The sequence below is a fragment of the Coregonus clupeaformis genome, unplaced genomic scaffold (assembly GCF_020615455.1).
Source record: "Coregonus clupeaformis isolate EN_2021a unplaced genomic scaffold, ASM2061545v1 scaf0145, whole genome shotgun sequence".
NCBI classification, from domain to species: domain Eukaryota; kingdom Metazoa; phylum Chordata; class Actinopteri; order Salmoniformes; family Salmonidae; genus Coregonus; species Coregonus clupeaformis.
Genome location: NW_025533600.1, coordinates 374,551 through 397,537, shown reverse-complemented (window position 1 = coordinate 397,537; position 22,987 = coordinate 374,551). Strand labels below are relative to the sequence as shown.

At 42.5% G+C, this 22,987-nt stretch overlaps 2 protein-coding genes across 2 annotated transcripts in view; one reads left to right on the top strand and one right to left on the bottom strand.

The window, feature by feature from the left end:
• LOC121557112 (cytohesin-3-like) overlaps positions 1–12,183 on the top strand; it is a 48,021-nt gene extending 35,838 nt beyond the window's left edge. Inside the window, exons 8-13 of the mRNA XM_045213729.1 lie at positions 1,099–1,247; positions 1,991–2,102; positions 7,108–7,184; positions 7,653–7,724; positions 8,041–8,195; positions 11,025–12,183. Coding sequence (XP_045069664.1) covers positions 1,099–1,247; positions 1,991–2,102; positions 7,108–7,184; positions 7,653–7,724; positions 8,041–8,195; positions 11,025–11,097 — 638 coding nt within the window. The 3' untranslated portion in view covers positions 11,098–12,183. The remainder of the gene's footprint in view (positions 1–1,098; positions 1,248–1,990; positions 2,103–7,107; positions 7,185–7,652; positions 7,725–8,040; positions 8,196–11,024) is intronic.
• A 4,767-nt stretch (positions 12,184–16,950) lies between these two features.
• Positions 16,951–22,987, bottom strand: part of cacng5b (calcium channel, voltage-dependent, gamma subunit 5b) — a 28,107-nt gene continuing 22,070 nt past the window's right edge. The window contains exons 4-6 of the mRNA XM_041870996.2: positions 18,730–18,870; positions 18,316–18,461; positions 16,951–17,845 (exon numbers count right to left, since the gene is read on the bottom strand). Coding sequence (XP_041726930.2) covers positions 17,585–17,845; positions 18,316–18,461; positions 18,730–18,870 — 548 coding nt within the window. The 3' untranslated portion in view covers positions 16,951–17,584. The remainder of the gene's footprint in view (positions 17,846–18,315; positions 18,462–18,729; positions 18,871–22,987) is intronic.

Sequence of the window (22,987 nt, the reverse complement as noted above, 5' to 3'; positions counted from 1 at the left end):
GCCGTCTGAAGTTTGCCAATGAACATCTGAATGATTCAGAGGAGAACTGGATGAAAGTGTTGTGGTCAGATGAGACCAAAATCGAGCTCTTTGGCATCAACTCAACTTGCCGTGTTTGGAGGAGTAGGAATGCTGCCTATGACCCCAAGAACACCATCCCCACCGTCAAACATGGAGGTGTAAACATTATGCTTTGGGGGTGTTTTTCTGCTAAGGGGACAGGACAACTTCACCGCATCAAAGGGACGATGGACGGGGCCATGTACCATCAAATCTTGGGTGTTAACCTCCTTCCCTCAGCCAGGGCATTGAAAATGGGTCGTGGATGGGTAATTCCAGCATGACAATGACCCAAAACACACGGCCAAGGCAACAAAGGAGTGGCTCAAGAAGAAGCACATTAAGGTCCTGGAGTGGCCTTGCCAGTCTCCAGACCTTAATCCCATAGAAAATCCGTGGAGGGAGCTGAAGGTTTGAGTTGCCAAACGTCAGCCTCGAAACCTTAATGACTTGGAGAACATCTGCAAAGAGGAGTGGAACAAAATCCCTCCTGAGATGTGTGCAAACCTGGTGGCCAACTACAAGAAACGTCTGACCTCTGTGATTGCCAACAAGGGTTTTGCCACCAAGTACTAAGTCATGTTTTGCAGAGGGGTCAAATACTTATTTCCCTCATTAAAATGCAAATCAATTTATAACATTTTTGACATGCGTTTTTCTGGATTTTGTTGTTGTTATTCTGTCTCTCACCGTTCAAATAAACCTACCATTAAAATGATAGACTGATCATTTCTTTGTCAGTGGGCAAACGTACAAAATCAGCAGGGGATCAAATACTTTTTTTCCCTCACTGTAGCTGCTTCTGCTGGGTCCCTCTGGGGACTGGTGCTCTGACACACACCGGGTTAAAAAGGCCAGGGGTTATAGAACAGAGTGGGGTGGGGTGTGTGTGGCGGGGGTGGGGATAGTGGGTGGTATAGCAATGACTGCAAAGTCATAGCGGCATGGGTGGGGGTGTGTGTGTGCACACTCACCGTCCCCCCGTCCCCCACACACACACACACACTTCTCACCTCCTCTCTCTGCTGTCCTCCCCAGACACGTGTTATGTCCTGTCCTTCGCCATCATCATGTTGAACACCAGCCTACACAACCCCAACGTCAGAGACAAGCCCCCCGTAGAGAGATTCATCTCCATGAACAGAGGCATCAACGAGGGAGGAGACCTACCGGAGGACCTACTCAGGGTGAGAGTGAATGTTTGGTGTGGGGGGTTGGGTATAGTTGATGACTGTGTGTGTGTGTGTGTTTGTGTGTATACTATGTCATGTAGAAGCTTTACTCTCTTCTATCAAGGGTGATACTGTAGCAAAATGCTAGCTCATCTAATGTGCTCTTCGTTCAAGCCAGTAATGCTAATGATGAACATATCATCTAACAAGCTCAGAGAGATAATCACACAGCTTCAGCTCAACCGCAGTTCAAAAGGGCACACACATAACACTTCTTGCAGTTGGCTTGTTGTTCATTTCTCTCCCAACAGTTCTCAAAGTTGTAACTCAGATTGTCAAATGTGTCCCAGTGTTTAGCATCCAGTTTCAGACCCAACGAATGAGCACAGCATCCAACACTTTTTTTTTCTAGAACTCCTTAATAGAATCTTGTTCCATCATGTTTTATGCACTGTTGATTTAGTGATGGACTGGGATGGCTGTTAGAAGATGCGGGGGGATGTTAATTTGCAAGTGTTATGAGCTGAACACTATTGCTTTCCACCCCCTTTTCCCCATCACCATTACCCTCTCTCTCTCTCTCGCTCTCTCTCTCTCTCACTCTCTCTCGCTCTCGCTCTCTCTCTCTCTCTCATCTATCTCTCTCTCTCTCACTCTCTCTAACCCCCTCTTCCCCCCCTCTTTCCCAATGCTTTTCCCCTCTCCCCTTCTCTCTCTCCCCATCACTCCCTCCTCATCCCTCTCTCTCTCCTCTCCAGAATCTCTATGAGAGCATTAAGAGTGAACCCTTTAAGATCCCAGAGGATGATGGGAACGACCTGACTCACACGTTCTTCAACCCAGACAGAGAGGGATGGCTGCTCAAACTGGGTTAGTAGAGATGAGAATGGAGTCCCATACTAAGAATGCCTGCATGACACCCACCTCTCTGTTCCACTATCTCCAATGAAGCAATGTATTGTAGATGCATTCTAAGTGCTATGCTATTGCTATGCGCGGTTTTTGGTTCCTCTTACACCAATCTCCTGCTATGAACCAGTACATTATTTCACTGGCTGACCCTTGCAGCTAAGATCCAGATTTTTCTGTAGACTGTAATGTTGCAGTCTCTCAAGCAATGTGTTCTGCTGCATGACTCACGTCTTATTGGTACTATATGAACAGGGTTCAGTGTTCTCACGCAGTGGGCTGTTATGTGTAGTGTTGTCTATTTTAAACCTCTGGATTCAAGGTTTTCAGGATGTTGAAGATTCAGGAATAAATATTTCACAATCTTTGGCCAGTTTAAAGTATATTTGAGCAGGATTTTATATAAATGGTTGTATGTTAATGTTGAAGTTGAATGAATCACCATGGTAAATCAACATGATAAGGTGCATTTGAGGTCACAACTGTTAGTAACATTAAACTGTATGACCCAGAGACATGTAGCAATGTCTCTCTACACGCTGTCAAGCTGACCTGTTACCATGGTTGCAGCATTAATTGAGGGAGCGGTCATCATCAGCTCTCCCACAATGCATTGCTCACAAAATAACCAGGGGCTTTGGAACTGACGGGTGTCATAGCAACACTCAAAGACACTCATTTTTTTGTTTTATATTATACCGAGCTCTCTCCTTCCTAAATATATACATTTTTACCCTCTAATCACATTTTTCTCAATTGTTTCTCTCCCATGTTTTTTTGTTTTTATTTATTTACATGGGGTTTTGATTGTCATCCCTTGCCTCCCCTTCCTCCTCCCAACATTATCTCGGTGTGATATCTTTTTATTTTTTATTTTTTTATTTAAAAAAAAATCCCCCATATGTTTTTTTTTCTAGCAAATATATATATACAGTGGGGAGAACAAGTATTTGATACACTGCCGATTTTGCAGGTTTTCCTACTTACAAAGTATGTAGAGGTCTGTAATTCTTATCATAGGTACACTTCAACTGTGAGAGACGGAATCTAAAACAAAAATCCAGAAAATCACATTGTATGATTTTTAAGTAATTAATTTGCTAAAAGTATTATTATATTATTGATCGATTGACTATGACTTTTCAGATCACCCAGTAATGCTATCTGCAGGGTTAGCTCCAGGTAAATATTGCAATCCTTTAGCCATTCCTGGACCTGTGTCCAAAAACAAGCTACAAATGGACTGTACCAAAACAAATGATCTAATGATTCTGTCTCTTCGCAGCAAAATCTGCAGAGCTGAGAAGATTGTATCCCCCATATAAATAACATTATATTGGAAACAAGAATTTTATATAAATAATTCCATATGTTTTTGTTAGCTGCATGTGCGACATAACTCCACCAGTCCTACCGATGATATCATTTACGAAGATTATACCTTTTTTAAACATTTTGTCCAAAAAATTGTTTTTTTTATCAATTAGTATATTTGAGTTTAACCACAATATTTGTTGCATTATTTGTTCTGTCGTTTCTGGAGGATTAAATTGAAATTGCAACCAACTTTCTATGGCTTGTTTTAGAAATAGTGATATTTGGGAGATTATTTCCTTTTCAAATAACTTAAAGTGAGAGGTTGTAATCTGAATAAAGGGAAAAAGGCCATTCTTGAACATTCGGATTTAAGTATAACTTTTGTATGACTGAAGCTTTATAATGATAGGTCTAATGCTTTATTATTTAATAATTTCTGTCTTCCGAATTCATATTCATTTTATAAATAGGCCCGTTTAAATTTGTCTGGCTTGCCATTCCAAATAAAATGGAATCTTTTTTTCTCATATAATTCAAAAAACTGTTCGCTAGGCGTAGGCAAGACCATAAGCAAATAGGTAAATTGGGATAATACTAAAGAGTTAATCAGGGTGATTTTTCCACAAATTGACAGGTATTTACATTTCAATGGTAGCAAGATCTTATCTATTTTTGATCACTTTCTATAAAAAAAGTGAGATCATTTATTTCATTTGGGATATGTATTCAGAGTATATCCACATCACCATCAGACCATTTTATTGGTAAACTACATGGCAATATAAAAATTGTATTTTTTAGTGATCCAATACGTAATATAGTACATTTATCATAATTTGGTTGAAATCCAGAGAGGTTAGAAAATGTACCTAGATCCTCTATGAAGCTGTGGAGGGATTCAAGTTGTGGATTTAAAAGAAAACATGAATCATCAGCGTACAATGACACCTTTGTTTTTAAGCCCTGGATTTCTAATCCCTTGATATTATTGTTGGATCTGATTTTAATAGCTAACATCTCGATGGCCATAATAAATAGATATGCCGATAGTGGACAACCTTGTTTCACTCCTCTTGACAGTTTAAAACTTTCTGAGGAATAGCCATTATTTACTATTTTACACCTAGGGTTACTATCTCGGTGTGATATATTTTCTAAATGTATTTTGGGGTTTTCCGGTTGGCCGGCTGTAAGGTTACATACACATTATTTTCTGTTGTGCTTATTCCATCTGATCTCTCACCTCTCTGTCCCTAACCTCCATCCCTCCATCTCTCTTTTCATTCCCTTCTCCCATTCCCTCCATCTCAACCCACTTTTCATTCCTGTTTTAATTCCGTCCTCCAGTCAGTACATGGAGTGTTTAGGACAGTTTCCTGTTTCAACAGCCGTTGTAACGTTGCCATCCAACTGCCTTATTATGACTTGTTAGGGTTAAAGGCCAACTCAGTGCAGGTGGGCCAAGCCTTGTCACACTTAAACACACACACACACCCTGGCTCAGACATGCTGCACATTCCACTGGCTCTATGTAACGTCTCTGCAGTCTCATCAAACCCAGTATATATGTATGCAAATAGTCCCAGTGTGCCTTAAGAGCTGTGAATAGTTATATTATAGTGCTCTCTCTCCCCATCCAATTTACAGCTGGAGTATTCTCTGTAATAATTCTAATTTGGCCCAGTAAATATAAACCCTGAAGGCTATGAATGAATTAGTCTATTTTAAAGAGGATCACTCTGTAAACTGTGGAAATTAAGAGAAAGGATTTTAAGCATTTTACCTCATGTAAATACGTCAGGCAAAACTCGCCAGAAAGTCTATGAAACAGCGTGTATATGATTAGTGACTTTTTAGCATGGACTTATCGACCTAAAAGACAGAAAGGAAATGAGAGATTCAATTAAATGAATAAGATCGTACTAAAAACTCTCTGGTAGTACTTAGAACATGTGTTTTTCCATGGACACTACTGCACTAAGGGATGGTCAGTGATGAGCCCTGTAGGAATGTTGGGACAAAGCTCTCCCACAATAACTTTGTTAGGACAAATCCCACTCACACACACCCAGGAAACCACAAGATGCACAGTCAGCCTGCCACACCACATCCTATGACATGTCTCACCTGGAGGGCAAAAAAACGGAAAACTGGATCATTCCAGATATTCTCAGCTGTGGATTAATGACTATCAATTGTAGAAATAGAATGGAGATACACAGAGAGCAAAAAACAACCACCACTTTGTAACTCAAAAGTATCAAATTGGATCAGGGCTTATTTGTGTGGCATGTACAACATGGTAGCCCAGTTTACCCAACTAATACACAGATAATCGGCATAGCACTGAAATGTGACTGTGTGGAAAGAAAAACATCAATTTGAATGTCTTGAATGCCTGCTCCACTTACAATCAAACAGCCAGCTGTATTTAATATGTTTTTATGTGAATTCCACTGCCAGTGCTGAGGGCTAAGTGTGTGTGTGTGTGTGTGTGAGTTCTCCATTTTCCAACACAGTATTGGAGTATTTTTATTGCTGTCTTCCAACAGGGAAATCTTCTCAACATCCCTGCCTTGTATCACTGTGTTTGCATGTTTCATTTCAGCTGAACGCTGCACTGTATTGGGCTGTAGTTGCCTAAGGGGGAACTCTGTTAAAAACTATTTGAACTGTGTGTTGCCCCCCTCTCTACCCCTCTGATTTGGTATACCCATGCTACAAAACGTAAGAATCTTTGCTTGGGGGTTTGGTGTGTGTGTGCATGTGTGTATGTGTGTATGTGTGTGTGTATTATTCCTCCAAGGGTGTTTTAGATGCCAAGTTAGGTTCATATCAAGTGTGTACCTTCCTTCTTCTGGAGATCCAATAGCATTTTATTCCATTGCCTCTAAAAAATGTATGAGCAAAGTTAGCAATAATTCAGAAGTTGTGTGAGTAATCATTTCCATAACATTCACTATGCAGTAACTGGAAGAGATGGTGTAACCAATCACGTTGCTGAACAAATCCTGTGATGGAATTGCATCACCTCTCAATCAGTGGTGCCAAGTACCAACAGCAGAGTTCATTGGCTTTGATCTTTCTGTGTCTTAGCTCCATTCAAACACAGGAGGAGGATGGGCTGTTTTAGAGGAAGTGTACTGTAAGGTCTCTGTCTCTCTCTGTCTCTCTCTCCTCTCTCCTCTCTCTGTCTCATCTCTCTCTCTCTTTCTCTCTCTCTTTTCTCCCTCCTCTCTCTCTCTTTCTCTCTCTCACTTTCTCTCTCTCTCTCGCTCTCTCCCCTCTCTCTCTCTTTCTCATACTCTCTCACTCTCTCGCACTCATCTTCAATTTCTCCTGTGCCAGTGGTATACATGCTTTACATGCAGTATATAGATTTTCTGCCATTGTTTGAGTCAAATCTCACAGCAACATATTTCTTTCTCTTGCTCATATTCTCAAAGAGGGGTGGCTGATTTGTAACACTAGAGCTGTCACGTTGTTGTGGTCAAGGTGGCCATTACTTTGCCTACTTTCCACCTCTGGTCTTGTTGGAGTGCCTTCCTCCTGTTGTTCATACTGTGAGGAGTATGGTGGAGGCTGTCAGTCCGTCACTAATACCATTGTGTCATCACTTCCTGTTTCCACTTCCTATTTCCTGTCTCAGGGGGACGAGTGAAGACCTGGAAGAGAAGGTGGTTTATCCTGACAGACAACTGCCTGTACTACTTTGAGTACACAACAGTAAGTCTGTGTGTGTATGTGTGCATGAATGCGTGTGTGTGTGCATGCATGTGTGCGAGCGCAGTATTTTAGGCAAGTACGCTTTTTGCCTGTGTGTGTGTGTGTACACGCGCTTACATGTGGTAGTATAACTGGAAGCTCTTTATCGTAGTATCTTTATCATAGCATTTGCCTCTCTATCCAGAGATAGTTGCTTTATAAGCAGTCTGTCCTCTACCCTTGTATTATCCTAGTGGATCATATAATTATCTCTCTGTCCTCCAGACTGCCTGCCGGACACTAACATCATTAGTTATATTAGAGAGAGCAGAGCAGAGGGGAATGAAGGTTGTTTTCCAGTCTATGAAACAATGTCACAGCACATATTTCTCTCTCTCTCTCTCTCTCTCTCTCTCTCTCTCTCTCTCTCTCTCTCTCTCTCTCTCTCTCTCTCTCTCTCTCTCTCTCTCTCTCCCCCCTTCCCTCCAGGATAAGGAGCCTCGTGGGATCATCCCCTTAGAGAACCTCAGTATCAGAGAAGTGGAGGAACCCAGGAAACCAGTGAGTGCTTCATGATACTGCATCATAGCCCTTATGAACCGTTATTATGTCACTATTATATTAGGTGGTACTGGTTGTCAACCTCATCCACAAGGTTCCACTCATCCAGTGGAGAAACCCAACCCATGATATCACCAGGGGTCAAAAGTCAACATAGTCTTGCATATTTCTAGTAATGTATTTGACCTGGAACATGTAACCTAGTTGGGGATGGGGTCTCTCTAAATGTTGGGCAATACAACCACCCTTTCACCTCCACCCTGTTGGGATTATGCTACAATGCTACCACCCTTTCACCACCACCATGCCCCCCCAGAACTGCTTCGAGCTCTACAACCCCAACCACAAGGGTTCGGTGATCAAGGCGTGTAAGACGGAGGCGGACGGCCGGGTCGTCGAGGGCAACCACAAGGTGTACAGGATATCAGCGCCCACGACTGAGGAGAAAGAGGAGTGGATCAAATCCATCAAGTAAGACTCCTGACCGCCACATACACTATCTAGGCTGCAATGCTAGTTAGCTTCCCTCCACTCCCCACCACATTCACTATCTAGGCTGCAATGCTAGTTAGCTTCTCAAAACCACTCTCCACCACATTCACTATCTAGGCTACAATGATAGTTAGCTTCCCTCCACTCCCCACCACATCCACTATCTAGGTTGCAATGCTAGTTAGCTTCCCTCCACTCCCCACCACATTCACTATCTAGGCTGCACTGCTAGTTAGCTTCCCAAAACCACTCCCCACCACATTTACTATCTAGGCTGCAATGCTAGTTAGCTTCCCTCCACTCCCTACCACATTCACTATCTAGGCTGCAATGCTAGTTAGCTTCCCAAAACCACTCCCCACCACATTCACTATCTAGGCTGCAATGCTAGTTAGCTTCCCTCCACTCCCCACCACATTCACTATCTAGGCTGCAATGCTAGTTAGCTTCCCAAAACCACTCCCCACCACATTCACTATCTAGGCTGCAATGCTAGTTAGCTTCCCTCCACTCCCCACCACATTCACTATCTAGGCTACAATGCTAGTTAGCTTCCCTCCACTCCCCACCACATTCACTATCTAGGCTACAATGATAGTTAGCTTCCCTCCACTCCCCACCACATTCACTATCTAGGTTGCAATGCTAGTTAGCTTCCCTCCACTCCCCACCACATTCACTATCTAGGCTGCAATGCTAGTTAGCTTCCCAAAACCACTCCCCACCACATTCACTATCTAGGCTGCAATGGTAGTTAGCTTCCCTCCACTCCCCACCACATTCACTATCTAGGCTACAATGCTAGTTAGCTTCCCTCCACTCCCCACCACATTCACTATCTAGGCTGCAATGCTAGTTAGCTTCCCAAAACCACTCCCCACCACATTCACTATCTAGGCTGCAATGCTAGTTAGCTTCCCTCCACTCCCCACCACATTCACTATCTAGGCTACAATGCTAGTTAGCTTCCCTCCACTCCCCACCACATTCACTATCTAGGCTGCAATGCTAGTTAGCTTCCCAAAACCACTCCCCACCACATTCACTATCTAGGCTGCAATGCTAGTTAGCTTCCCTCCACTCCCCACCACATTCACTATCTAGGCTACAATGCTAGTTAGCTTCCCTCCACTCCCCACCACATTCACTATCTAGGCTACAATGATAGTTAGCTTCCCTCCACTCCCCACCACATTCACTATCTAGGTTGCAATGCTAGTTAGCTTCCCTCCACTCCCCACCACATTCACTATCTAGGCTGCAATGCTAGTTAGCTTCCCAAAACCACTCCCCACCACATTCACTATCTAGGCTGCAATGGTAGTTAGCTTCCCTCCACTCCCCACCACATTCACTATCTAGGCTACAATGCTAGTTAGCTTCCCTCCACTCCCCACCACATTCACTATCTAGGCTGCAATGCTAGTTAGCTTCCCAAAACCACTCCCCACCACATTCACTATCTAGGCTGCAATGCTAGTTAGCTTCCCTCCACTCCCCACCACATTCACTATCTAGGCTACAATGCTAGTTAGCTTCCCTCCACTCCCCACCACATTCACTATCTAGGCTACAATGATAGTTAACTCCCCCAGGGGAAATCGGGAAGGATTCGTTACCGCTTAAAGCACCCCGGGGGATGGGGAGCGAGCCCAGCTAGCCTGGCCAGGAAAGGAGGCTAAAAATCTGTAGCCACAGAGGCTAACCAGCACCTTGCAGTGTGTGTGTGTTATCTTCTCCAGAGGGAGTCAAGAAGGATTTAGCCAAGATAAAAGGCTTTCATGTCAATCACATTTCCTCAGTAAAATAGGGATGGTCATATAGTCAATCTCCTTATCCTCTTATCTTTAATCACGATTTAGGACAGTTTTTAAATAAACAGTTAAGACTACTTTTAGGGGACAATCTGTGTGAGTTTGGAAAATTCTGAACTGGACTATGAAGCTCTTATATAACTGTATCAAATACATTTTATGTAGGCTAACTCAATATATTTGCTATACTGTAGCGCCATTGTAATAAGTCAATATTTGGTAACATATTCATATCCATTTCAATGTGTCGCAATGTCTTTTCATGGATAAACTTGATCCTATTTCATTCTCTGTTTAATTTATTTCCAGAAAGAAAGGCACCCCGGGGTTTCTTCTTGAGTTTTTCTGAAATTAGGTTGCAGTAAATAACCAAACCAAAAAAAAGGAGAGGAATTGTTGTCATAGCTCAGAGACATAGTCATATATGGGGCACAATGTAAAGGGAGTAAGAGAGAGAGAATCCACAGTGGGGGGTTGAGCCGGTTTTGGCTTTGTGCTGGTGCTAACAGGATTTTACACCCGTGAAACTGAAACTGCGCTCTGTGCCGGAGCCAGAATGGCTCTCTGACTCACTTCGCTTTGTGCAGAGTGCCTTCTCTCCCAGAAAAAAAGGGAAGGAATGTTGATAATTTAGAGCGCTATTGTTTCTCCTGCACTCCAACCTATAAACCTGGAAAACTGCAGAGAGGAGAGAGTGTGCTAGAATGAGAACACTTGGAAGGGTTCTAGAACAGGGAATCAGGGAACGACATTCCACAGAATCTCTGAAAGAGATGGAACCGGAGTGCTGAGGAAAATAAGAAAAAAGGGGGTGGATAGGTTCTCTTCAGAAACCATGGAAACAAAACTAGGTCACCGAACAAACTTTTATTTTTTTGATCTAGTTAGTTATTAAGGCATGGGTTTGTAGAAATGTGGCTGCATTTCCATATCAAAGATGCTCAAGTTTCCCCTTGGCGTATTATTATATATTTGTTTTGATTGGCTGTTCCAGGGCGAGCATCAGCAGGGATCCCTTCTACGATATGTTGGCCACCAGGAAGAGACGGATCGCCAACAAGAAGTGAGGAGGGACATTCCTTCCCGGGACACCCCTCATCCCAGTGCACCCCAAACCCCCTTCCCTCAGCCCACCAATCCTCTTCCCCAGACAGACTTTACTCATGAAATTAAACACCCCTTCCACAATCCCCCCTCCCTCCCTCCCTCCACTCCCACGGACAGACTCCACTCATGAAGTTCCCTCCCTACTATCCCTCTCGCCCTGGACCCTCAGAACTCAACTTGTCACTAGAGAGATGGATGGCCAACCAAAGATAGCCATCTGACCCTTCAGATCCTGATAGAACTCCCACCCGGTCTTGAAGGCAATGAGGAAAGGCTCCGGTCTTGAAGACAACCCCCCTCCCCGTTCTGGACACTTCCCTAGCCCTGGCTGCAGTACCAGGGGCTGGAGTGACAGGGACATGACATGATGTCCCAGGACTAAAGCAGAGGACCAATATATGGGCCAACATAGGGAGACATCCCTCTATAGCACCGGTGTGGTTCAGCTACACTACAGACTACCAAGGGAAGCAAGTGGGATATATTAACCTGTATTAACACTCTCTCTCTCTCTCTCGCTCGCTCTCTCTCTCTCTCTGTCTCGTCTCTTTACTCCCCCGCAATGCCCTCCTGTGTTTCCCACACTGCTTCTGATTACTTCCATGTGTTTCTAGCAGGGGTTGGAATGGAAATTATTTCCCAATCGTTCCGTTCCGAGCAGAACCCATATTTATTTCATTCCGTTCCGGTGTTCCGACCAGAAAATAAAGTTCTGAACCGGTTCGAACCCCAAAAAAGTAACGGTTCATATAGTTCCTTTTCGTAATTTTTTTACCTGTGAAATCAACGTGTTTTTACATTTAGCTAATATTTACTCCACCAATTAGTGCCGATAGAGCAGCTTGCTATGGAATGGGTTAGATCGTTGTTTACATGTTTAATTGGTCAGATAATTGCAGGTGCGAGATGCGACTGAAACTTCATGGGTGGGGCAAGAGTGAGAGAGAGGGGTGGACATGGAGGGGGCTTGAAGCGCTAAACATCATGACATGACTTGAATTGGAATGTGTGTAGGCTATTACTAGCATTCTAACTTCACCAAATTACAGAATATGATATACTATAAATTAGGAATATTTTTGGAACTCAAAATAACATTATTACCTGATTCTCAAGATTTGAAAATAACAGTTATGTTGCGGAACACTAGAGATCACTTTCGTACACGGTTCTGTTTCCGTTCCTCAAAACATTTCTTTATTTTTCTGTTCTGTTCCCTGAACCGGTTCTAACCCCTGCTTTCTAGGTGTCTTCTGCGTTTGGATGACTTGAAAAGCAAAACTGCCATTTATCAGAAGCACATGCATGTATGTCTGTTTGTAGATATATCATAAAGTGCGTGAGAAGTGGGTGTGCTAACTTGTGTGTGTATCTACACAGTATCTATGCATGTACAGTTGAAGTCGGAAGTTTACATACACCTTAGCCAAATACATTTAAACTCAGTTTTTCACAATTCCTGACATTTAATCCTTGTAAATATTCCTTGTCTTAGGTCAGTTAGGATTACCACTTTATTTTAAGAATGTGAAATGTCAGAATAATAGTAGAGGGAATGATTTATTTCAGCTTTTATTTCTTTCATCACATTCCCAGTGGGTCAGAAGTTTTCATACACTCAATTAGTATTTGGTAGCATTGCCTTTAAATTGTTAAACTTGGGTCAAACGTTTCGGGTAGCCTTCCACAAGCTTCCCACAATAAATTGGGTGAATTTTGGCTCATTCCTCCTGACAGAGCTGGTGTAACTGAGTCAGGTTTGCACACGCTTTTTCAGTTCTGCCCACACATTTTCTATAGGATTGAGGTCAGGGCTTTGTGATGGCCACTCCAATACCTTGACTTTGTTGTCCTTAAGCCATTTTGCCACAACTTTGGAAGTATGCTTGGGGTCATTGTCCATTTGGAAGACCATTTGCGACCAAGTTTTAACTTCCTGACTAATGTCTTGAGATGTTGCTTCGATATATCCACATAATTTTCCTTCCTCATGATGCCATCTTTTTTGTGAAGTGCACCAGTCCCTCCTGCAGCAAAGCACCCCCACAGCATGATGCTGCCACTCCCGTGCTTCACGGTTGGGATGGTGTTCTTCGGCTTGCAAGCATTCCCCTTTTTCCTCCAAACATTACGATGGTCATTATGGCCAAACAGTTATATTTTTGTTTCATCAGACCAGAGGACATTTCTCCAAAGGTACGATCTTTGTCCCCATGTGCAGTTGCAAACCTTAGTCTGGCTTTTTTATGGCGGTTTTGGAGCAGTGGCTTCTTCCTTGCTGAGCGGCCTTTCAGGTTATGTCGACATAGGACTCGTTTTACTATGGATATAGATACTTTTGTACCTGTTTCCTCCAGGTCCTTTGCTGTTGTTCTGGGATTGATTTGCACTTTTCGCACCAAAGTACGTTCATCTCGAGGAGACAGAACACGTCTCTTTCCTGAGCGGTATTACGGCTGCGTGGTCCCATGGTGTTTATACTTGCGTACTATTGTTTGTACAGATGAATGTGGTGCCTTCAGGCATTTGGAAATTGTTCCCAAGGATGAACCATCTTGTGGAGGTCTACAATGTTTTTTCTGAAGTCTTGGCTGATTTCTTTTGAATTTCCCATGACGTCAAGCAAAGAGGCACTGCGTTTGAAGATAGGCCTTGAAATACATCCACAGGTACACCTCCAATTGACTCAAATTATGTCAATTAGCCTATCAGAAGCGTCTAAAGCCATGACATCATTTTCGGGAATTTTCCAAGCTGTTTAAAGGCACAGTCAACTTAGTGTATGTAAACTTCCGACTTCAACTATATGTATGTAAACACAGTAGTGTGCAAGCCAAGAGCAGACATTTAACAGAGCGACTATCTTAATATCATCTCTGACATCCATCAGAAAGGTTTGTGTGTGATCATTTATGAAGACAGGAGAAAAAATAGTTCCTCTTGTGAATTTTCAGGTGGATAGAGACATGGCAGAAAGAGGAGAGGGGATGTGAGAGATGGAGTGAGTGTGTCAGAGAGGGAGGGAAGGAGAGAAAGTTCCAGGGCTGCAGTAACTGTACATGACCATGTGACTTGACCAGGAACAAATCTGGGCCTTACACTCCTGGCCCTGAACATGAACCATGTAATCATCTCACTATGGTGCTCAACTCTTTTTCCCAGGTGTCATTGCAGCAGTTCTGCTGCTACCTCAGAATACAAAGCTAGGTTAGTGCTGAAATTAGGAAGAACAAAAAACTAGAAAAACTACAACATTACAGTCTTGAGTCAGCTGGACTGATTTCATACATTGTGTGGACCACAGAATATTAAAATGTGCATACTTTTTACTTTGGTTTAGGGGTGGTTACATGGACCTATATTTAGCCTACTATTGGATTGAAAATCATTTTCAATGGAGTGTCTGCAATGCAATTGAACGTACTTTGAAAATGCGTTGTAGTCTAAGAGTAGGCTTGAATATGGGTGTGTGAAACAGCCCAATAGGGTACCAGTCATTTTAAGCTTTTCTTTCAGTGTCTCGAGGTCCAAACCTAGCCAACAGTGTCAGTGAGGGGCGATGCATTGATGTGACCCGTATGCTTTTTATTTTTAACCTAAGATCCTTGCTTGCTTTTTGTGTTCCCCTTAAAAAATATAATCTACTATTTTGTTTGTATTTATTTTCTATGTCAAATGGTTCCATTCTGTCCGTAACTGTTAAAACTATAGACTTAAGTTATGTATATGTAAATAATGTATAGGTTTTATGGGTCTCCTTTTTGTTGTTGTATGCACACTCTGAAACATGTTACTCCTACTGGCTGTACTTTGCATCAGGTCAAGTTTGGGGTCTTTTGTACACAAGTCTTAAAAATGATCATAAACAAATACTATATAACGTGATGTCAGGAAAAGTCAATTTCCAGCAGGTATGAGGAGGATGATGATGGGGGTGATTATGATAAGGCAGATGTTGATGATGAGGATGAACAGGATACGGGTGGTAGTAATATTGATGATGACGATGACAATGATGATGATGATGATGATGATGATTATGAAAGTGATGATATCAAAACTATAATGCTGACTGATGAAGTTGAATCCAGTAGAGTTTTTCTATGTGTTTGTAAGATATGACCCCTGATCTCAGGGCAGAATATTACCTACTACTGCCCCTTGTGTGGGGCTATAGCTAAATTAACTTTTATATCTCAGTAAAAGCTATTGGTCACGTTGTACATTACGTGGAAAGCTACATAAAGTATACATAAAGACTACATCCATTGTACGACGCATTTATTTACTATTTATTGAGCTTGACCTACATATTTGCATATGCAATTAATCATCCAGTTATCAATAGATAATATGCTGAAATGTATATTTTATTAAACTTAGTAGGTCATGTAGCATAGGTAATTCATTTCTTAATTTATGTTAATCTTTTAAGTACCAACTGTCATGGGTAGTAATTATTTAAATAGTCTTTAGATACAATATTTGCCTGTTTATTATATGGTGGAAAAGCAGTGGAAAAGAAAATGTAACTGAAAAAAAAGAAACATGTCCTGAACAGGAACCAACCAACTGTTTAGAGACAGATGGTCAATATGGAGTGGTGTAAAAAGTCTACAGTACGAGAAACCCTTTACTGATGGTTAAAGTCTATGAGAAACCCTTTATCGATCAGCAAACAGATGTAGAAAAGGTCAGAGTAATATGAGTTCCCCCCTTAATTGGCCAATAAATAGATACACTGTGCCTAGATAAGGCGTGCAAATAGATAATTTGAAAGAGGGGGACAGAGTTCTTAGTGGGCAGACGGGTGTTTACTTCCTGATTCTATACCCTTCTGACCTGAAGGGATTCTGTCTGCTTTATAGTGTAAGTGATGCAACACTGACTCCCAGTGTATTGATGTGACATTACAATACATGGAAGCAAAACTTCGATCCAATCCATTAACCGGTGTTATGATACTGATGGTTTGTCGAGACTGATGGTTTGTACGGTTGCGGCTACCAGTACAGTGCCATCTAGATGTCACGTTGGGGATAGCAGTTGTTGACAATTGCATTTTAGCTAAACCCTAACCATATTCCTAACCTCCGTTAATTCTCCTAACCTGCTGTTAGTTCTCAAACCATCAGTATCACGAAACCGGCCTGAGTTAATGAATGAAATGAAACATCAATATCTTTGCAGTCCATACACAGGCAATGTCATTAAAAAGATTTCACAAAGTCTATTTATTTCCCACATTTAGATATTCTCCAGATATTGTACAGTACAGTTTGTATGCAACAGTTGCTATGCTGAAGGCCTGAAGCTTACACTCAGAATTAATCAATTTAAGCCACAACTACACATTTTACTTGTTTTACAATAGTTCGCTATATTCATACAATGTACAACAGTTATAAATATGCATGTATAAAAAATATGTCTAAGAATGAATACCAATAACTTAAAAATAATTCATTTTTACATTATAGATAAATAAGGCATTGTTTGGGGGGAGATTCCGTAAACATGCAAACGTAATGTTGGCAGATCCATGAGTCAGCAGGGACACATCAATTAAAAAACTCCAACATGAAGCAAACTACACAATTTAACATATTACACATACACATTTAAAGGTGCAATCTGCAGTTGCTTCATCCATTTTTGGACCTCTAAAGAATATGATGTTATAATATTACAAATGCCTCATGTGCTTAGTTCAACTGTCGTACCCCATCAGAACCCAAAATAAAAGCTTGTTTCACGACAATGTTTGTAAACAAACACTATATAGCTTCAAAATATGGTAACTATAATTTTGATATCATGGATGGCCAGTCCTTGCATCCATAGCTCTGTCTATGAATTTGAGAGTGGTTCCATTTCTCCAGCCCCATCCCTCAGCTTTTTACTGAAACAGGGGTGGGGAAATCACTTTGTTTTTGTTTCAACCGCTAATTGCCACTTTAACATAGTGACATGTTTTGTTCCCATTCAAACATTTGTGTAAATGTTAGTTTGGTCCTCATCAAGTTAATTAAGCAGTGGCAGTATCCTAATATAATAGAAAATATATGTGAGAAGTGAATACTCCTGAAAAAACTCTGCACTTTGCTGCCATCTGTAGGTAAGATATGGTACAGCGGCATCAACTGTTGCCTCAGCAGCAATCATGGTTGGTTGCAGTATTCAAACAAGGTCCAGGACACAGCATCACAATGGGAACGAACAACAACAAAATAAAGTGACATACAGGGAAGCCTCTCTCTATTGGGACTGATCTCCCAGTAAACTAAGCAGGCGGGTGGTTCGATCCACACCCAGCAACCCTCCCCAGATTCCAGATAACTTAACAAAGAAAAAAGAAAGCTGACCTTAGATCAGTATCTAAAAGCAACATCACCTATGACCTCTCACCCTTGACCCCTGGCGACCTGCCCTGACCTGATGACCCCTTCAGCAGGGCGAGGAGGAGACCTGGTCGTAGTCGGGGCACTTGAGCAGGGCCGGGTAGCTGGCGCTCATCTGGAGCGAGGTTTCACTGGAGATGTCCGAGGGGCTGCGTCCACGTGCCCAGGTCTCCGGGTGCAAGAACTGACCGGAGTGGTCAGAGCAGTTACTGAGGCGCGGCCGGTAGAAGCCGGGGTGGTGGCGCTGGTACATTTCCTCGGCTGTGTAGCGCTTCATGAACAGGTAGACGGACATGACACCCGCACTCTAGAGAGAGAGAGAGAGACAGAGACAGAGACAGAGAGACAGAGACAGAGACAGAGACAGAGACAGAGACAGACAGACAGACAGACAGACAGACAGACAGACAGACAGACAGACAGACAGACAGACAGACAGACAGACGATAAAGGTTAGAGGACACTGCGCTCTGTAGTATAGAGAGCCAGAAGACCCAGAAGAGAGGGTACCACACCAGCAGACGACAGATAACTTAGCGCGTTGGGCTGTAACCAAAAGGTTGCTGGTTCGAATACCTGAGCCTACAAGGTGAAAAGTCGATATGCTCTTGAGCAAGGCACTTAACCCTAATTTGCTCCAGGGGTGCTGTACTACTATGGCTGACCCTGTAAAACAACACATTTCACCTCACCTATCCGGTGTATGTGACAATAAATAAATAAAATTGGTAGTGAACTATCATACTATGTAGATTTTTTCTACAACAAATGTTGTACCTCAGTGAGCAGAAAGGAGATGGCAGCGAAGGCGAAGGACCAGCCGTACCGGTAGCTGAAGTAGGACTCACTGCTCTTAGTCCTGTTCAACATCTCATCATTAATACTGGATATATACAGCACGAGACCTACCACCAGAGCCAGACCTGACAGACAGAGAGAGAGAGAGATTAAACAAACCTTCAAAGCCTGAACATCAGTCAGAGACAGACAGACAGACAGACAGACAGACAGACAGACAGACAGACAGACAGACAGACAGACAGACAGTGATTGTGTTAGAGAGATAGACATTGTCACATTCAGTAGCTGAAGCAGTGTCAGCAGAAGACAAGGAGGAGGAGAAGCAGGGAGAAGAGGAGAGAGAAAAGGAGGTGAAGAGGATGAGGAAGAGATGGAAGACGAGAAGATTACCTGAGAGGATGAAGAAGATTCCAGAGACAAAGGCCAGGATGGTGCGATGAGGTCGGACGTGTCCGATGTTGTTGAGCACAAAGCCGATGAACATGAAGAACAGACTGACCAGAGGAAACGGAGTGGCTGAACGAATCATCTCTGAGAGAGAGAGAGAGAGAGCGAGAGAGAGAGAGAGAAAAGACCAAAACAGCAATATAGAGAAAGACAGTGATTACTATACAGAAACAGAATTTCACAGACACATATAACTATGCTTTTCTACAAACTCTTATACTCTACTTTATCACAAACTCTGAACATAGAGGGTCCAAACAATATTCCTATCTACCAGAGAGCTTTCAACAGGCATCAACCAAAACCTAATGAGGCTGTGATTTTAGAGAAAGTCAAACTTCCCTCAGTGTGACTCCTCAGAGTTATTTCCTAATAAGTATTCTGAACTAGAGAGGAGTCAGCAGGGTGGAGAGACAGAGACAGTGGGAGTCCTGATGAGTCACTTTGTTGTGTATGGGCAGACTGGGCTCAGGGCAACTGGAAAGAGACTTGAATAGTAAAGAGCTCGTCATTCAGACACTCTAGGAGGAGGAAAACAAAGTTCAATAAAAGTGCATTAGAGCCTTAATTGGGGATGTGAAAGCTTTAATACTGATGATAAAGAAGCACAATTTTAGAGTGAATATATTATCTCTCGCATTCAGTCTGTTCTTCCATTTCTTCACGTTAGAACGCTGGTTACAAGCCATGCCTGACATTATCATTCCTTGAAACATATTGTTTCCACATTTGACAGGAACTCAGAAAACCTCAGTAATATTTCTTCCAATGCACACACAGCTTCTCTATGCTACACTGCTCACTCTCTCAGCTTCAGCTTTTCAGGTATAAAGACTGTTCAGCAAAGTAACCAGAAGAGGGTGCCATATGTTGATAAATGGTGTCACTTGTCCTTGTTTGTCCTGAGTGCATTCTCAGTATTATAACCACCCACTCACTCTGAACACAGGCTCTGCTGTAGCCGGCTGCAACCGGGAGACCAATGGGGCGGCGCACAATTGGCCCAGCGTCGTCCAGGGTAGGGGAGGGAATGGCCGGCAGGGAGGTAGCTCAGTTGGTAGAGCATGGCGTTTGCAACGCCAGGGTTGTGGGTTCGATTCCCACGGGGGGCCAGTATGAAAAAAAAAAAGAATAATGTATGCACTAACTGTAAGTCGCTATGGATAAGAGCGTCTGCTAAATAATGTAAATGCAAAACACAAAGAGTGCTTCATCTACTTGCACAGAGAGAGCGAGAGAGAGAGAGAGAGAGAGCGCGCGCGCTTTCTTATGCAAACACCACAACCTAGGGAGTGACCCTTTAGAGCAATGGTTCTCAGCTGGTTTTGCCTGGGGACCCAAAATTGACAGACAATTGAGTCGCGACCCAATATTATGGACTGTTGATGATTACATTTTGTAATGTTGTATTGCAGCTGCCTTCTTGGCCAGGCAAAATACAGGTAAAAGTCAGTAAATTAGAATATTTTGAAAAACTTGATTTATTTCAGTAATTGCATTCAAAAGGTGTAACTTGTACATTATATTTATTCATTGCACACAGACTGATGCATTCAAATGTTTATTTCATTTAATTTTGATGATTTGAAGTGGCAACAAATGAAAATCCAAAATTCTGTGTGTCACAAAATTAGAATATTACTTAAGGCTAATACAAAAAAGGGATTTTTTAGAAATGTTGGCCAACTGAAAAGTATGAAAATGAAAAATATGAGCATGTACAATACTCAATACTTGGTTGGAGCTCCTTTTGCCTCAATTACTGCATTAATGCGGCGTGGCATGGAGTCGATGAGTTTCTGGCACTGCTCAGGTGTTATGAGAGCCCAGGTTGCTCTGATAGTGGCCTTCAACTCTTCTGCGTTGTTGGGTCTGGCATTCTGCATCTTCCTTTTCACAATACCCCACAGATTTTCTATGGGGCTAAGGTCAGGGAGTTGGCTGGCCAATTTAGAACAGAAATACCATGGTCCGTAAACCAGGCACGGGTAGATTTTGCGCTGTGTGCAGGCGCCAAGTCCTGTTGGAACCTGAAATCTCCATCTCCATAGAGCAGGTCAGCAGCAGGAAGCATGAAGTGCTCTAAAACTTGCTGGTAGACGGCTGCGTTGACCCTGGATCTCAGGAAACAGAGTGGACCGACACCAGCAGATGACATGGCACCCCAAACCATCACTGATGGTGGAAACTTTACACTAGACTTCAGGCAACGTGGATCCTGTGCCTCTCCTGTCTTCCTCCAGACTCTGGGACCTCGATTTCCAAAGGAAATGCAAAATTTGCTTTCGTCAGAAAACATGACTTTAGACCACTCAGCAGCAGTCCAGCTCTTTTTTTCCTTAGCCCAGGTGAGACGCTTTTCGCACTGTTTCTTGGTCAACAGTGGCTTGACACGAGGTATGCGGCAGTTGAAACCCATGTCTTTCAAGCGTCTCTTGGTGGTGGATCTTGAAGCCCTGACTCCAGCAGCTGTCCACTCCTTGTGAATCTCCCCCCACATTTTTGAATGGGTTTTTTTTCACAATCTTGACTAGGGCGCGGTGATCCCTATCGCTTGTACACTTTTTCTGACCACAGTTTTTCCTTCCCTTTGCCTCTCTATTAATGTGTTTGGACACAGAGCTCTGAGAACAGCCAGCCTCTTCTGCAATAACCTTTTGTGTCTTTCCCTCCTTGTGCAATGTGTCGATGGTCGCCTTTTGGACAGCTGTCAAATCTGAAGTCTTCCCCATGTTTGTGTAGGCTTCAGAACTGGACTGAGAGACCATTTAAAGCCCTTTGCAGGTGTTTTGAGTTAATCAGCTGATTAGTTTGTGGCACCAGGTGTCTTCAAAATGTAACCCTTACACAATATTCTAATTTTGTGACACACGGAATTTTGGATTTTCATTTGTTGCCACTTCAAATCATCAAAATTAAATGAAATAAACATTTGAATGCATCAGTCTGTGTGCAATGAATAAATATAATGTACAAGTTACACCTTTTGAATGCAATTACTGAAATAAATCAAGTTTTTCAAAATATTCTAATTTACTGACTTTTACCTGTAGACTGTCTCAATGGGCTACTATTATGGTATTAAAGAAAGTCATTACACAGCCATATTAACTGAGAAAACATTTATTATAAATTCAAGAGAATAAGCCATTTAATTAGGCGACCAGTTCAGGAGTAGGGTGTAATAAATGATTAGACTCAGAACATGACATAAAAACCAGTCCAATAATGTTAATGAACAGTAACACATACCAGTGTTTAAAATAGAAAAAAATACAATCATTAGGATCTCGTAATCACCAATTACCATGTGAATAGTTTCACAACCTTGAAACGTTTTTTTTTGAAGGTGTAAGTTTTTAACCAGTTCAATCAAATTTAATATGAATGTCAGAATTAATTAACAATAATAATGAACATACTGAACAATAACTCATTTACCTGTTTATTTATTGTGTGTGTGCGTGCATGTGTGTGGCCTATCAGTGGGAAAACTGGGGGTGTTTCTTCAGTTGGATATGTTTATTGAAGTCTGGGGTGGTTGACAGGGCAACTCGGAGGTCATGCTGGCTGTCCAGTTTGTTTCTGCTTTTAGTTTTCAGCACGGCCATAGCATCGAAGCCACTTTCACACAGATAGGTAATGCTGAACGTTAGCATGATTCTGATTGCATGACAGGCGAGAGTAGGATACTCTCCCGTTACGCTGCACCAGAACTGTGGCAGTGACGTTTCCGGGAAGCGCATGCTCAGTCCGCGATCATATGACAGCTCCACCAGCTGATCCTCTTCGTTGCTTGGCAACGTGACGCTTCCCATCTCCACTCGAAAGGGGTCCTGTATCCAGTCATTTTGTCTCCTGTTCTCCTCCGGGAAGTAGTTGAAAACGTTCCCTGCAGCTTAACAAGATGCTGTTTAACTGTTTGTTTTTTCAGTGTGTCGCTGTGCGCTTTGTTGATCAGATTCTGAATCTCGAAATCAGCATTGGGAAACATGTCAACCCTCCCGTTTGAAACATGACTTGCCCAAATGGTAAGCTTAATCTTGAAGGCATCCACTTTGTTCCTGCTCTGTTCAAATAGGTTGTGCTTTGACACATTGAGCGAATTCAGGCAACCTTCGCGAGCCATTCCTCACAATCGAAATGTTCAGCCAGAGGTGACTTGTTTTCCGAAAGAAACGCAGCAATCTCCGCTTGAAGC